Source organism: Idiotropiscis lumnitzeri, chromosome 2, assembly GCF_059441095.1.
Source record: "Idiotropiscis lumnitzeri isolate Australia: NSW breed Sydney's pygmy pipehorse chromosome 2, RoL_Ilum_1.0, whole genome shotgun sequence".
Classification (NCBI taxonomy): Eukaryota; Metazoa; Chordata; class Actinopteri; order Syngnathiformes; family Syngnathidae; genus Idiotropiscis; species Idiotropiscis lumnitzeri.
In genome coordinates, this window is record NC_142392.1 from 11,469,066 (window position 1) to 11,485,284 (window position 16,219).

The 16,219-nt window shown below is 40.2% G+C and overlaps 1 protein-coding gene across 1 annotated transcript; it reads right to left on the bottom strand.

The window, feature by feature from the left end:
* Positions 1-10,320: 10,320 nt before the first annotated feature.
* On the bottom strand, positions 10,321-15,232 carry LOC148341687 (uncharacterized). The gene is made up of 2 exons (XM_088287333.1): positions 14,822-15,232; positions 10,321-11,845 (listed from the first exon to the last, which is right to left on the bottom strand). Exons 1-2 carry the CDS (start codon positions 14,943-14,945, stop codon positions 10,536-10,538), a joined length of 1,434 nt encoding a protein of 477 aa, XP_088143459.1. The 5' UTR covers positions 14,946-15,232; the 3' UTR covers positions 10,321-10,535.
* Positions 15,233-16,219: the final 987 nt, after the last annotated feature.

Genomic DNA, 16,219 nt, shown 5'->3' on the forward strand with positions numbered 1-16,219 from the left:
AACTCGTTCAAACCGACAGCACGGTAGAGTCTATTAGAAGTTCCTCGGTGTCGATAAATAGAAAGAGAAAAATAATCGCACTTGGAGGAGGTCTCCTCACAATTTCACATTGAAATTTAGGGAAAAATAAGGCATTATTTTTGGTGGTTTTTATTTTGAATTTCTTTGGCAAGCAGACTGCTCATTTTGACTGTGTGTGTGTGATCTTGGAGCTGCGCAGCTGTGTGTGTGTGGAGAAAGGAAAAAAGGAAAAAAAAGGTGGGGGTTTGAGTCAGTGAGAAAGAGCGTGCGTGTGGGGGCGTGCGTGTGGGGGCGTGCGTGGGTGTGTGAGCGTGTGTGCGTGTGGGTTAGAATTCCAGCATAAGAAAGCAAATTCAGAAGTGAAAAGAATTTGCAGAGAAAGAAAGTAAGCTGAAGAGAAAAAGAAAAAGGAAAAAAAAAAACCCGCACACACAACACCAGATGTGGAATGATCATTTTGCTGTATGCAAAGTGAGTGAATGGTGTGATTGGGGATTACAAATACCATTTGGTATTTTATCTTGTATAATGCAATAAGGGTTATAAACAGGAATAGTATTTGAGAATGACAGAGAAGGTTGTTGAAGAAGGTAAAGAAGAGGGAGGGGGTTGCAACTGCCCCCTGCATCCTGAATTACCCCCCACCACCCACATTATCAGGTAACGCCACATAGAATGAGAACTAGATCAGACAGAACTGCACCGATAAGACAAAAACCCCCAATAAAAGATAGAAAAACCAAAAAAGCGCTCACCTCAATGTGCTGCGTGTATAAGTGACAGTGTGCATTTGTGGCAGAGGCTGCATTGGCCCTATAGGGCTGCACATGCATAATTATGAGCGATATTAGTTGAATTAAAGGACTTATTATGGGCAAAAGATAAAGATGGATTGTGTTGCTGTTATTACTAACATGTTATTCTTGTTTGAAGTTGTTCAGTGTTGAGAACTGTGTGTGTCGTTTTGTGGGCCCGTGTATATGTGTGTGTGTCTGTCTGAGTGTCTGTCTGTGTGTCTAAATGTCAGGGAGAGTGATCAAAGTGGTTGGAATTATGCTAAAAGGATTGATGAAGTAGAGATAAAATGGAATCAAGGATTAGTAACCAGCGAAAGGCTACTTAGGAGTGATGAGATCTTATTGAGGAAAATAATTCAAAAATATACAAAAAGAAATCAATAAAGGGGAAAATACATATATTCCGATTTGAAAATAAAATAAAATAACTTTTATGACAAGATAGGCTTAACGAAAAAGAGAGAAAAATAGCCTGAAGTGCCTTTTTCCGAAAAAAAATTGAACCCAGATGCCTAAGACTGGTTGAGAAAGATGAGCAAAGATAAGGGGAGAAGGAAAAAGACTCCAATAAAGATTAGAATAGCAGGCATCTGAATAAGATTGAGAGGTTGATCAAAAGAACAGATGAGTTTCTAAATGAAGAGGTTCTCCTAAATTTACAAAAGATATTGGCTTTTGATTAAATGATTGAGCTGAAATAACCGTATTGGTAATGGATCACCAATTACCCTTTTTATGTGACACTGGTGCATGTAGGATTGCTTGTAATAATTAATTTTAAATGATAGGGCAAGTGAGAAAGGTGTCATAGTAAGATTTGTAAGTGGAAAACTGTTTAGAGTAGCAGAATTAGTTAGAATCATGATTTGAAAGAGAGAAATAGGTGTTATGAAATTTTAATAATTGGACGAAGCTTTTGAAAGTGAACATGAGGAATCTTTGCAAAAGCATAGGTGTTTTCTTGATTTTGAAAATTTTGATTCGAGACATTGGTAGGTTTTGAGTGGTTGTGGAAAAACTACAGTGAATTTGGAAATTAGGAGCAGACTGTGGAGAGGCTCCTGTGAGGAGGAGGAAGAGACAGAGTTTAGTGATTAAAGACTGTCATTTGAATGAGAGAAGGAGGATAGAAATTAGATTTTGCTTTTTGGTGAATTGAAGAAATAAATATTTTAGATTTCATATTCCAGTTGATGATGTTTATATTAAAGTAGGCCAGAGATGCAATGAAATGCAGAAATATAAATGATACAGGAAAAATTTGGCAAGGGCTATAATTTTCATTAAAGCAGAGAAGAAATTAGAAATTGCAAATAACATTGATGTGTACTTGTCCACTTTGAAGTAGAATTAACATGTTCATTTTGTGATAAGAAATTTGTGATTATGTGAAAAAGGAAAAAGAGAATTACAGGCTTTTCAGATAAAACAACCTAATTTAAATTGGCCAACTTGTAAAATGGAAAAGAAGATTTTAAATTATGCACAAAAAGCTTGAACGTGTTGAGCAGAAGGAAGAAAAAGAGAAAACATTTAAAAAAAAGAAGGAAGCAGAGAGTCTTGTGATAAACAATAACTTTTCAGGACGAAGAGAGAAGCAACAGAGGATCACATGGCGAAAGAAAAAAACCTAACATAAAAGTGTGTGTAGAAGGACTTCTACATCAACATGCGTTTTGCTTATTAAGCCGTGATACACTGACAATTGGACTTTAATATCAGAATCAATAAGCAAGGGCGAATTTAACCAAAAGTCAAAACTTTAAAAGGACGCATTGTCAGTGATAAGCGGGAAGAAAATTAGTAATAAAACTTTGCCAGACCACTTTTGTGTAAACACTTTCCTTGGGACTTTCATGACCTCCATTAAGTCCCTGACCTTTCATAGATAAAGTTGGAGCCCAAAGTCTCTCAGGGCTGTAATTTATGCGGCAGAAAAAGAGCCCAACAGGCTTGGGGTGAGTTTAAAACAACAGTATCATGGCCATAAAATGGGTTGTGTATGTTGGAACTTGTGGAGATACACTGCAAGATTGTATTTACAAAGCATCTTAATGCACTACCAAATTATTATTATAAGCCATTTGGGCAAACAGTGACTGCAAAAAATGGCTTCATGGACTTGTGTTGCTGCAGAAACACAGGAAAGTGAATCCATTTGCATATTAGTCACAACAATTTGGATTTCGTGGCAGAGAACCACTTAAGAGTGTGATCAAGAGCTTTCACTGCTGCTTTAAGGAATGAAAAAAATGACATTCCATCACACGACATTCACATTGCACGGCGATTTAATTGTAACATTACATTAATAAGGTGCGATGCATTTAAGCCCAGCGCCATTCTTTTTCCACGCACCATTTAGAAGGCGCCACACGACTGTGGAGCCGTCCAAATTTTCACCAAACCCATGACTTGACTTTTTGACATATTTTCCTCCCGACTGGAGGAGTTAAGACGTGTAGGACTTGAAGACCAGGTGCACCTTCCAGACTGATAAGAAAGTGTCTGAGAACCAAGGTTGTAGGAAGAAATCACGCTGACTTTTATGCGATGGGAGTATTAGTAGTGCGATACCAACAGATAACTTGTAAAAGAGAGAAATTGTTAGGATAAGCAGGAAGAGCGTAGGCGGTTGTGAGCTAATTAAAATTTGGAGTTTCCCATCTTGTATGAGCTGTATGGTTACAATGTGAACTCACAGTCAAGATAAAATGTTCTTGTGTTCTGTTGATTTTGGGCGAACGGGTGCTTTAAAAATCACAAAAGATAAAAGAAAAGTTGCGCATAAAGCACGTCTAAGTAAGTATTTGTAAATAAAAAAATTTTCTGAACAGAAAATGACACGATTACGATTGAATAAAGGCTGGAGCCAAGCCATAGCCTCAGAGTCAACATAGCACAAGAGGTTTCATGAAAGCACACACACACACACACACACACACCCCCCCCCCCCCCACACACACACACACACAGTAAATCAACTTGACAAGTTGATCTCAGGCCAGGGAAAAAGGCACCACTAATTGAACATGCATATTGGGTGGACAATGATGCAAACATTGAGTGACACACGAGCAGATAGTCGTGTGTCAACAGGGGGAAGTATGATATGAAATTGTTCCCACATACAGACTTTTCAACAAAAACAAAAAAAATTTTTTGGACACTGTTATTTGTTTGGGTTGCAATATTGTTTGACTATGATTGATATGTTTTCAAAATGGATCAAGCTGTTTCCAACAACACATGCTGATGCTAAAAACGATTGGGAAAAGTGTTGTGTAATCAAATTATCCTGACATTTGGAATTTCAAGAAGTGATTTGAAGTGAAAATGATGCATTTTGTGAATGATGTTGTAACAAGTGGGACAGTTGTTAAAAATGGACTCAAAGCGTCACTGTGCATACAGTCTGCAGGACTTGTGGAACGCACTAATGGAAAAAAAAAAAAAAGAGACAATGGCCAGACTGTGTTTCAATCACAGCAATGAGGACAATGCCAGCCGAAGGAAGGACACTATCCCCTATAGACTCTCAGGTTCATCAGAACCTCCAACAAAAAACACGTTTGACCGAAAAAGATGCAAAAGACGCAAATACTGGTCAAGTGTTTTTCTGATTCACAGAGAATTCACGTCCGTGTGGGAGAACAACTCTTCTTCAAGGTGTTGGAACGACTCCGTTGGGGGGAAGTGAATGCTGAGATGGCCCTCGCCAGATGATGGCGGTGACCCCGACGCTGCAAAGGTCGCGGGGCGTGGCAGCTGGATCCACCAGTTGCAGTACAAGCTTCACCGGTTTCCAGCTAAAGGCCTAGCAACGCGAATCCCTCCCCGAGTCACAATCTTGGACCACACGCACATCAGAACCACACCACCAGCCACAGATACGAATGTTGAAGCCACAGAATAAAAAGATTAGATATGGTTTGGAAATTAATGACGTACATCAAGAAATTTTTGCCCAGATTGGAGAACATAATTGCATTTAAAGTTTTAAAAATGAAACAATTATTGATGTTATGACCACTATGAAGAATTTGAAAGACACAATATATATCGGGATAATTATGGTTTTCATTTTTTGTTGTGTGTAGTCTGTTCATGTTGCATTATTTTTATGACAAAAATGATGATTAATTGCATGTTTGTTGCCCAAAAGTAACATTACAATCTGATTGATGTTGAGTATGACAAACTCGAAATGGACAATGACGAACTCGAACTGGACACTGAAACGTAAAATGAATATGGACTTGTCGCCCAAGCCCCACACGTGCCCACACATACACCACACGCGAAGATCCGGGAGGTAAAGACGGCTGTTCTCCTCCTACAGCGAGGCAAGGGGCCTGCATCGAGTCCCCCAGAGACAAGCTCTGCGTGGAGACAGTTTTGTTATTTTTCACTTGGCACATTGAAATGTATTTTTATATGTTTTATTCCCTGATGACTCATCTTAAAGCCGTATGGACATGATTTAAATCCGACAAACAGGGGGGAAATGTGAGAGTATGTAAATAGTTTGTGTATTTTTAATCATGTTTTTTATACACTATTTGTAACAATGATAATTACACACACACACACAGCCACGCACATCAGTGCTTCAGCATACATGCGCACAACTGCCACACCCACGCGCTTGTATAAGTTTCACTTTCCATAAGTTTCGTTTTTCCTTGAATAAAGTCCAGAGGGATGGGCGAAGAAGTCAGTGAGAGTGCGGGAGAGTGAACTGGCAAGACGTCTGCTTCACTTCCTGGCTTCTCCTCCCATCGCGATGGAGAAAAGACAAAACCTTCCCTGGTTATTCCTCTGGTTCTCTGCATTTAATTCAGTCTAATGAAGGCGTCAGGACCTTTTTAAACCTGACAGTCAAACAAAGATGAGACATGCCTTTTCACTTTTTAATCTCGAGGTGGCCGGCCTGGAAAGCTCTCAGTTCCATCCACTGCCGGAAGTGCTTACACAGGCGCAAATGCCAGTCACTACAGACGATATGGTAACATCTCAAGACCTCCTTAAATGGCCGTATTTGTCAGGTATACAGGTACCGTCCATTCAAGCCAAGGTTGACCTGTTGATCCGGATCAATGCACCCAAGCTATTGGAGCCATGGGAAGTTATTAATAGTCAAGATAATGGTCCGTATGATGTCAAAACTGCGCTCGGCTGGGTGGTTAATGGCCCATTGGATGGGAATAGTAGGATGGAAGCCTCTGTCGTATCTGTGAATAGAATTGGTGTCAGCAGGCTGGAGGAGCTGCTAATGAACCAGTATAATCATGATTTCTGCGAGAAGCACATGGAAAGCCAGGAAATGTCAAGAGAAGACCAGCAGTCTCTCAATATAATGGAAACATCTGCCAAGTTACAGGATGGAAAGTATACTATAAACTTACCTTTCAAGAAGAAAGATGTCTTCTTGCCAAACAATTTTGCTGTGGCCCAACAACGGTTACAAGAACAAGTACCTGATGATCAAAGAGACCTTGATTCAGGAAGAGTTTGGGATATTCCCCATCATGGTGTCCATCATCCCAGAAAGGGAACACTGCGTGTCGTGTCTGACTGCGGTGCCACGTTTAAAGGCTTGTCCCTGAATACGGAGCTGCTGCAAGGGCCCCTTCTCACAAGCACGTTGATGGGCGTCCTCATGAGGTTTAGACAACAGCCAACAGCCTTCATGGGAGACATTCAAGCTATGTTCCATCAAGTCTGTGTGCCAGAGGAGGATCGGGACTTTCTACGTTTTTTGTGGTGGCCTAATGGAGACACAACACAACAACCAGTGCCTTACAGAATGATGGTGCATTTATTTGGAGCCATCTCATCACCAAGTTGCGCAGCTTATGCTCTGAGAAGAATGGCTCAAGACAATCAGTCTAAGTGCCTACCGGTTGTTATAGAAGCTGTTCAACAGAACTTTTATGTTGATGATTGTATGAAGAGAACAGCCACTGTCACCGAAGCTATCCAGCTGATACAGGACCTCATTGGTCTCTGTCAACAAGGAGGCTTTGCTTTGGAAAAGTGGATTTGCAACAGTCATGTTGTTTTGCAAGCCATCTCTGAAGAATGGAGAGCCAAAGAGCTGAAGATGTTGGATTTGGACCATGACAAGCTTCTTGGAGAAAGAGCGCTTGGTCTTCAGTGGTGTGTGGAGACGGATGCTTTCGTCTTTGGATCGGAAATAAAGCATCGGGCTCTGACCAGACGTGGGATGCTATCAGTCAACAGTTCTGTTTACGACCCATTGGGTTTCCTGGCGCCAGTGGCCCTTCAGGCCAAAATAATGCAACAGGAGCTGTGTAGAAGGGGCGGTAGTTGGGATGATCCATTGCCACAAGACATTTTAAAGCGATGGAGAAGGTGGTTGGAGGACTTGGGCCAGCTAGCTACATTTAAAGTTGACCGGTGTATTAGACCAGCTGGGTTTGGAGCTGTAAAGCAGGCACAATTACATCATTTTTCTGACGCCAGCGAAGGAGGCTATGGAACTGTCACATATGTTCGTTTAGTGAGTGACGAAAACCAAATTCACATCTCTTTTCTCCTAGGTAGTGATTGGTCCAGCGACACTGAGGAGTCGATGCGCGCGCCGAGCTTCCAGGGCAAACCCCGTGTCGGTGCGCGTACCGCTTTAAGAAAGTCACGTGACCACTGCCGGAATCGTGTCGACACGGCGGTCGCGCGCCAAACTGTGTTCATAAGGAAGCGCTTCTGTCAACAGGATGGACGCTCAAAACAAGCATCGAGTTATTGGCGCATTACTTTGCGTTAAATATCCACAAGATGGAAGACGTCACTGTTGATGCGCACTCAGAGGTGCAGCGCTATATGTCAGCAGGACACGTTGCACGTACGGAAGACTCGCTCTTATACTGGAAGCCCATGGAGGCAACGTTCCCTCACCTATTTATATTCGCCACACAGGCGTTGTGCACACCGGCCTCTTCAGTGTCTTGTGAGAGGATCTTCTCAAAGGCGGGGGAAATTGCCTCAAAAAAAGAAATAGACTGAATAACAAAACGCTGGAGAAACTAATTTCTTTTGAATAAAAATCTTTAATTACAATGAGTCCATTGTCATTCACAACACTTTTACTTGGGCATTCAGACAGATGTTCTCTTAATTTATCAACTGCGTCTCGAATATCAAAGATTTTTTTTATGAAATTGCGTGTATGTAAAAATAATGTGAAAGCAAATGCCTAATCAGAATTAGAAATCGCTTTGTCATTGTACTCAAGTGTGCAACGAGATTAAAGAGCTCCCCTCTCCAGTGCAATACAACAATAATTCAGTTAAATATATAAATTAGACAAGAGAATAATTAGTGCGATGGAAAGTAATAAGAAATAGGATATATAAAAACACATCACGTCGCTAATCAATGGAATTGGATAAAATTAGTTTGACAGATCAGTGTCAGATGACCCTGTCAAATGTTTCCTGCAAGTCCACCAGGTGTCAGTATTCAGCAACACAGTGTCAACACAGTGTCAATACATTGTGTCACTGTGTCGAAACGATACAGGATGCCTCATCTACCCATCACTATTGGTTAGAGTCATTGTTAATGATAGCGATTGTCAATGGTATCATGGCAACTCTCTTTGAAATGTGGCGATTGCTTATGGTATTGAGGCAAGGTGAATTGCCATGGGCTGAGTCAGTGCGAGCTATTGCTATGCTAAAAGCAGCTGAGCTAGCGCCTTGTAAGGCGGTGCGCCCAGTGTGTGTTTCAAAGACAGAAATAGCACCTTCAACAGGTGTTGCGCCCTTTGAAGCAGCGCGTCCTATACTGCGAAAATATGGTAACTTAAAAATTAAAAGTAAAAAAATTACGATTAAGAATGTGCAAGCAAGAACTCAATCTGATCGAAATGTTGTGCTTTGACAAATGTTGATAAATAATATTTTCCAGGAGGTATTTATTTCTTTGTTGTTTATTCATTCAATTCTATACTTATTTCAATATTTGAGTATTATTTTTCTTTCAATATGTAGTATATTTTGTCTTTGAAGTGTGCGTCCTTGCTGCCTTCCGGAGAGGCAGCCGAGCAAGGCTGGATTGGTGATGGAAAAGAACTGGTTCGAAAAAGATTTTATTCTCGTCACATGCTGATGTCAAAAGAAGTCTCCCCAAAAACGTGCGAGCCCCCTCTCAGACATTCCCTTCTGATGGGGAATGCCCAAATAGGACATGAATATCTAATTTTCCTTTGTTACATATGCATTCCCATCACGCTAATCTTTGGGATTTCCCTCCAAAAGCTCCCCCAGAGGGGGAGCAGATGCGTCTCCCCTTTGATACGACCAGTCTACTCGTGACCACCTTAAATGACTTCCATACCCTGGAAGGTCACTGACCTGGCGAGAGAATTGCCCCCACCATAAACAATGCTCAGGCCTATTTTCTCTCAGGGCAGTATCTGGTTACATCGGAACTTCAGAACCAAGACTGGTCACTTCTGTGAGCTCCAGTCCTTTCATAGTTTCATAAAGAGAGTTACTTCCCATATCTATATTAGGCCATTTAAAAATATACGACTTTTTTTTAATTCATTTCAATGTATATTTAAGCTTGCTTAGGTAATAATACAATATTTATTCAATTATTTTAGTATGTAAAATTCTCAACAATTTAAACCTTTTTATTTCACACTTGAATATTTCTTAACATATTTGTTCTTTTGAATTTGGATGCAATTTAAATTATTCCATCCATCCAGCCATTTTCTGCCGCTCATCCCGGGTCGGGTTATTGAATTAATTTTTTAAGTATTTTTTATAATTCAATATTTATTTCAAGATCAGGACTCTTCTCAATTAGTTCAATATTTATGAAATGTTTCTATATTTATTATTAATTGAATTAAGTCTGTATGTGGTTTCCAATTTTAAATTTTAATATTTTCCTATTTCAATATATAAATAATCCAATGTATAAAAAATATAATACAGCATGAAAAAATATATTTGGTATATTTGACAAATTTATAGTTTTTTTTCCGAAGTGAGATTCAGCTTAGCAACAAACCCCAAACGCTTGATAGAGCTCAACCTAGAAAGTGTATTTTGCCAGTCAGAAATTTATTCAGAAAGCGAAATATTAAATGTATGTGAGGGGATATTTGAAGAGTTCGAGTTTTGTTCAACGGACCATACATATACGAGCCAGCCAAACACAGCGAGAAAACCAGCGCTGACTCCAGTTGCCATCAAGTTGCCAACTCCTGACATTCCAAAACCTTTGAGAGAAACTGAGACGATTTGCGTTTCTCCTTCTGGCTCTTTTTATCGTTCAACTTCTAGTTCAGTTTTTCACCTTTTCACAGCGTAATGAAGGCCAGTTGAGCAAGTGGAACAAGTGATTTTATTGATGATTGTGGAAGGCAGCGATTTCATAAGCACCGTTTCTTCTCACACCTTTTCCATTAAGTACGATTAAAAAGACAACTGAAAAGCATAACGTTAACAAATGTTGTTCCAGGCGAAGGCAATTAATTTCATATACATGTTGGATGAAACACAAAAAAAAAATCATCACTCAAACACGTTGCTTCTTCTGGCACTGATCCCATTGGCTTAATGTCAATAAAAGAGCTTTGCAAAATTAAATTTTTCATATTTCATTCAAAATCACATTTACATCTTACCACAACGAGTCAGTTCCTTCAGTTTTTTGTTGTATTTTTTTTAAGCTTCAAGGATCGCTGCTTTTCTCACCAGCACAATTGTGACTCTCCGCACCATGTTTAGTGAAGAATTCTTTAGCACAAACGCTGCAACTGAATGGCTTGTCTCCACTGTGTGTTCTTGTGTGGCTTCGTAAATGAGACCTTCGAGAGAAACTCTTGCCACAAACTGAGCAGGAAAAAGGTTTTTCACCACTGTGTGTTCTTGTGTGGATTTGTAAATTTGACTTTGTTGAGAAGTATCTTCCACAAACTGAGCAGGAAAAAGGTTTTTCTCCACTGTGTGTTCTTGTGTGGCTTCGTAAATGAGACCTTCGAGAGAAACTCTTGCCACAAACTGAGCAGGAAAAAGGTTTTTCACCACTGTGTGTTCTTGTGTGGATTTGTAAATTTGACTTTGTTGAGAAGTATCTTCCACAAACTGAGCAGGAAAAAGGTTTTTCTCCAGTGTGTGTTCTTCCATGTTTTGTTAAATTTGACTTTTGAGAGAAACTCTTGCCACAAACTGAGCAGGAAAAAGGTTTCTCACCACTGTGTGCTGTTGTGTGTTTTGTGAAACTTGCCTTATGAAAGAAACTTTTGCCACAAACTGAGCAGGAAAAAGGTTTTTCTCCACTGTGCGTTCTTGTGTGTTCTGTTAAACTCTTCTTATGAGAGAAGCATTTTCCACAAATTGAGCAGGAAAAAGGTTTTTCTCCACTGTGTGTTCTTGTGTGTTCTGTTAAATGTGACTTTTGAGAGAAGCATTTTCCACAAATTGAGCAGGAAAATGGTTTTTCTCCACTGTGTGTTCTTGTGTGGCTGGTTAAATGCGACTTTTGAGAGAAACGCTTGCCACAAACTGAGCATGAAAAAGGCTCCTCTCCACTGTGTGTTCTTGTGTGAATTGTGAACGTTGACTTATGCAGGAAGCTTTTGCCACAAACCGAGCAAGAAAATGTTTTTTCTCCACTGTGTGTTTTTGTGTGCGGTTTTAAAGACAACTTTGAAGTTAATGAGTCAGTGTGACATGCCCTTTCACCTTTGGCTTGCCCATCAGCATCATCATCATCATCATCAGGAGAGTGTGATAATGTGTCCTCATTATGTGCTTGTGATGGCCCCCAGTGGTCTTCATCACCTTCTGTTGTCACGTGATGACTTGAGCTGCTGCTTGGAGGCTCCGCCCCTCTGTTGTCCTCACTGTCATCCTTGTTTTCATCTTCAGTCTTTATCGGGAAAACGTTCAGTGGTGACTTGTTAATCCCCTCCTCCTCCTTTTTGATGTGAGTCCAGTCTGGCTCCTCTTTCACAGAACAGAGATCATTTTGTCTGACGTCTGCAGGACACAAAAAGACAAATTTGGTTTGGTCAAGTCAAAGGTCAGGCGGCGACTTTGTCTTATATTGTTTCTACCATGCTACCTTGACTTGTGCCCGCTGCACACGGAGCAATGCGTGCGACCCCAACTTGGACCGGACCATGGGGGCATTTCACAAAATTACGTCCGACGATGTAAACCTCCTTTTAGCAGCACAACAGTGATAAACGAGCATTTAAAAAGGAAGCACGTTGCGGCTGATGCCCGATTACATTTCTGACATAGTCACAGACGTTTCTGGAAGTGAGCTGAAGTTAGCACACACAGGCTATTGTGTGCGTCTGATGGAACACCTTTTGTGGGACCTTAACATGTTGATGCAGACCACTGGGGGCCATCGCAACATCATGTCATTGATAAGAGGAATCCTTCAAGCGAAATATGTTTTCAAGTATTTCATTTTGCATTTCTAGATAGTTTCATCGTGGGTACTTTTTGCTTCCATTATAATCTGGATCCCTAAAAGAATTAAAGGGGCCCTGGAATCAGAGTCCCTATTTATTGTATGATTTACGTTTGGGTTTTTTTTTACCCAAAATGACATTTATCCTGCGAGTAAGTTCCGACATTACCCTTTTATTTTTATAAAATTTCTGTTTCTAAATAAATTTTAAAACAAAATTACGTTTGAAGAGTAAAAGTTCTAACACATAAATTAAGCAACAACGCTTTCACTCTGACTTTCATGTTGACATATTTGAATAATGACTGTATATTTTAAAGTTATCCAATATGTATTAAAGAAGATACACCATAATATTTTAAGAGGTCACTGAATTATTTTGTACCTGCAATGATGCATAACAGCCAAAGGGTGTCAGTAATGAGTAACAAAGTAACACAACACCTCTCATGATTCCGTCATCATTGTCATTTGCAAAAATCACCAGGAACTATGAGATGCAGTCGAGATGCAAACCACCTGGGCCACAGGAACTTTATTACCAGGAACTAAATGTTCCTCGGCTTGTAGTTGGAAAAGGGGGTTGTGACGCTCTCCCTTTTTAAGCCCATAGTAAACCAAAGAGCAGGTCAGTGACTTCCAGCTTGAAACAGGGATCCATGTTGCGACTCGACCACAAGTCAGATGTGGATGCAAAATGCTTGACATGTCTCCGCTCCCGTCCCGATGTTGTCCATATCGGAAGTGCTGTTTGCGGCAAATATTTTCGTACCTCTTGTCGGCTGCTTTCATGAGGCGTTTAAATCCTGTCCGCTCTATTGTAACTAGAGGAGCTCTATCTTTAGCTATGTGCTCGGCTATCGCGTCCACCTCTGAGACGTTCTCTCGTATGGTGTCGCCTCCGTTATGGGCTGTTGTTACTTGTCCAACCTTGCTCCTCACTTTGAACTTTTAGCACAAGCTCCAAGTCAACAGCATGGTTGTGTTGTGGGTGGTGAAAAAGAAAAGGTTGGACGCGCTGTTTCTGTTGCTTACGACGCACTTTGTAGTTCATGTTTTTTTGCTTAAACATCGTCTTCATGGAACCCAAAACATTTCCAAACGACAGATGTCCACTTTATTTTCGGGACAAGCGCGACAGGAACAATTTCAACTAACGTTACTTCGTCCGCAGCCGTGTCAGCCGCTTCAGGATTTGAATCGCCAGCTACGAACGCGTCTTGTTTACATTCTTGTTCAGAAGGGAGGAGTCACGTGACTACACGCGCTGTAGCCGTCTTAAAGGGGCATGAGCATCGCCGCAGACAGAAAAGACTTCTTTTTCTTTTCTTTTTTTTAGACACCGAATTTACCGACATGGGCAAAATGATGCCGGTCATTCTAATAAATTTCGGTAACTGTAAATTTTCGGTTTATCGCCCAGCCCTAACACATAGTATTTTCATGACCCACACTCTCATTCAGAACAAACAGATTCAGTCTGCTCAGGTCAAACTGATGACACCCCAGATAGCACTTCATGGACAAATACAATAAAACACATTCTCCACATAGGCCATAGAAGATACAAACATATCAAGTTGGGGGAGGACGTCACAGGGATGCTATCTCTAATCTCGTTGCACACTTGAGTACAATGACAATAAAGGGATTTCTAATTTCTAATCAAGAAGACCCAAAAATATAATCTGATCTGGGAAAACATACACCACACAATCTGTACACTGACGAGATTACAGGGGAATGAGAGACGGAGAGACTGCCGCCTGCCTGAGAGGGTCAGCCTTGGACCTGGAACGTGGGCCGGGCCGGGGGAAGGAGCAAGGACGACCGATTCAACCTACATGACCCTTGACATAAAAAGCCTCCTATAAAATGTGAGGCTGGGCTGAGATCAGCGCGCTATTTTTCGATAGTACTCGTCTTGAGTACAGTTTCTCGTCAGATGAAGACAAAGCCGCCCATATATCTGTATTTGTACTATTTCCTGAATGCCAGAAATTGAAGAAACTAAATATTGGAACTCTATTCAGTTGTTGTTGAGTCTTTATTTGACCCTATTCTTCTTGAGTACAAAAAACGATCACGCATTGGAGTAACTTTGGCATTTAAGATTCATTTACAAAATGTTTCTCATTTTCTCGGTGGCTCAACTCCAACAGTGGATATAAAAGTACACTACATCTGTCAGCATAGTTTTGAAACTTGATGACATGACAAACTTAATTTCTTTAACAACATTTAAAAACCTGAATAAGTAAAATGTTAAATAATCAGTTCAAATTTTAAACTGGGAAAAAAAACACGGAGTTGACCCCCCACTAATGGTTTTTCTTTGGCATTTATTTTCTGCACTGATTTCATTTGGCATAAACAATTGTTCAGCAAACCGGCAAGTAAAAGGCAATATTTAAAAATAAAACGGCAATAACCGTGAACGATTTCCCCCAAAAACTTAATGTTGTTATGTATATTTTTAACGATAGAAAGTCGTTCTTTCCAAAGCAAATGAGAGTAAGACGGGTACAAACCTGCTTTGTGTAGCACAACAGGAGGCTGCTTGTTAACTTCGCCCAGCATTTGAAAATGTTGCTCGTTCTCTTCTTTTATTCCACAAAGTTCCTCTTTGTACTTGGGTGTCGTTCTAGCACACATTTTCAAATGATAATTCCAAAAAATCCGCACTTGATCTCTGCTTGGCGATGAGTCATGTGCCTCTTTTCGTTAGCGGCTAGCAAGCTAACAAGCTAAGCTAACTACGCCGAAAAGCATCAACGCGCGAAGATGAGTTATCGGGACACAAAGACTTAATTAATTATGTCGTAGTCCTTTAGAGTAGCACTGGACATTCTGTGAGAAATTTACAGTCAGTTCCACACTAAATCAGAAGAATTTAGCGGTGGACGGTTTTTGTTCCGGTGTGGACGGGTCGGTGGATGTGGTCGAGGTCCTTCGGAAGCTGCGCGCTTGCTTATGACGTCATGCTTTCAGCACGTGTTTTTCAAATATATTTCTTTGCCTCTGTGTATGTTTTTACCCCTGGCTGTTATATTTCAATATATATTCTATATAATATTTTATTTCGGTTGATAAAAAAAAAATAAAAATAAAATAACGCCACATTGGCGCGTAAGATCTGACGTCACTTCCGCCTTTGCCTCGAGAAGCCGCTGCTGCTCCAGCAGTGAGACGTTTAAGTTTCTCCTCCCGAACTTGCAACAATGCTGTGTTTCACTCGGGTTGCGAGATTGTATGAATATAATGTCTGCAAATACTAGCAGTGCTTCTCAATTATTTCACGCCCGCCCCTCCCAAGAAGAAAAAGATTCGCGCCCCCCCCCACCACCAATTTTTTTTCTGTCTTTGTAGATTGATGTTAGATTGTCAATAAAATATCCCTTAACTAAGCTAAATTGCTAAGAAATATAATTTTGAGAATTATTTTTTGTGAGGATCTCGAAACTCAGTACTCTGTTGTGCAAATATTGATGAGATGATAAATATTTACTAATACGTTTTTTTTTTTAAATCTTTATTCACAGAAGCAAACCAAACACATTTATGAATACCGAAATCCATGCGATGCATCTAATTTGAAGTACTTAGCACCTGCCATGTCACTCAGGATTTTTTCACGCTTGGGAATCTGATAATGTTCTCTTATATGAAAAAAATCAGTGCCTACCTTCTGCCAGGGAGTTGTGGGAAGGTCAGCTACTAATACGTACATAATATAGAAAAGACAAAAAGAAGAGCCAGGGGGATTTTAAACAAAAATTCTTTGTAAATAACAAAAAGCAACAGCTTTAGTATTTTACGATACGTTTTTTTAAAAATAATTTTATGGTTACTATACGTTTTTTTTAATGGTTACTGTAATGTTCCGTCTTCTATCTTAAGAAGTCACGCAGGCAACGTGATGCTGCAAG

Bases quoted from the DNA above. Each gene is read 5' to 3' on its own strand.
- LOC148341687 (XM_088287333.1), bottom strand. From the start codon at position 14,945: ATGTGTGCTAGAACGACACCCAAGTACAAAGAGGAACTTTGTGGAATA. The intron at 11,846-14,821 runs GTTTGTACCCGT...TGTGTCCTGCAG, and splicing joins TGTTGTGCTACACAAAGCAG to ACGTCAGACAAAATGATCTC.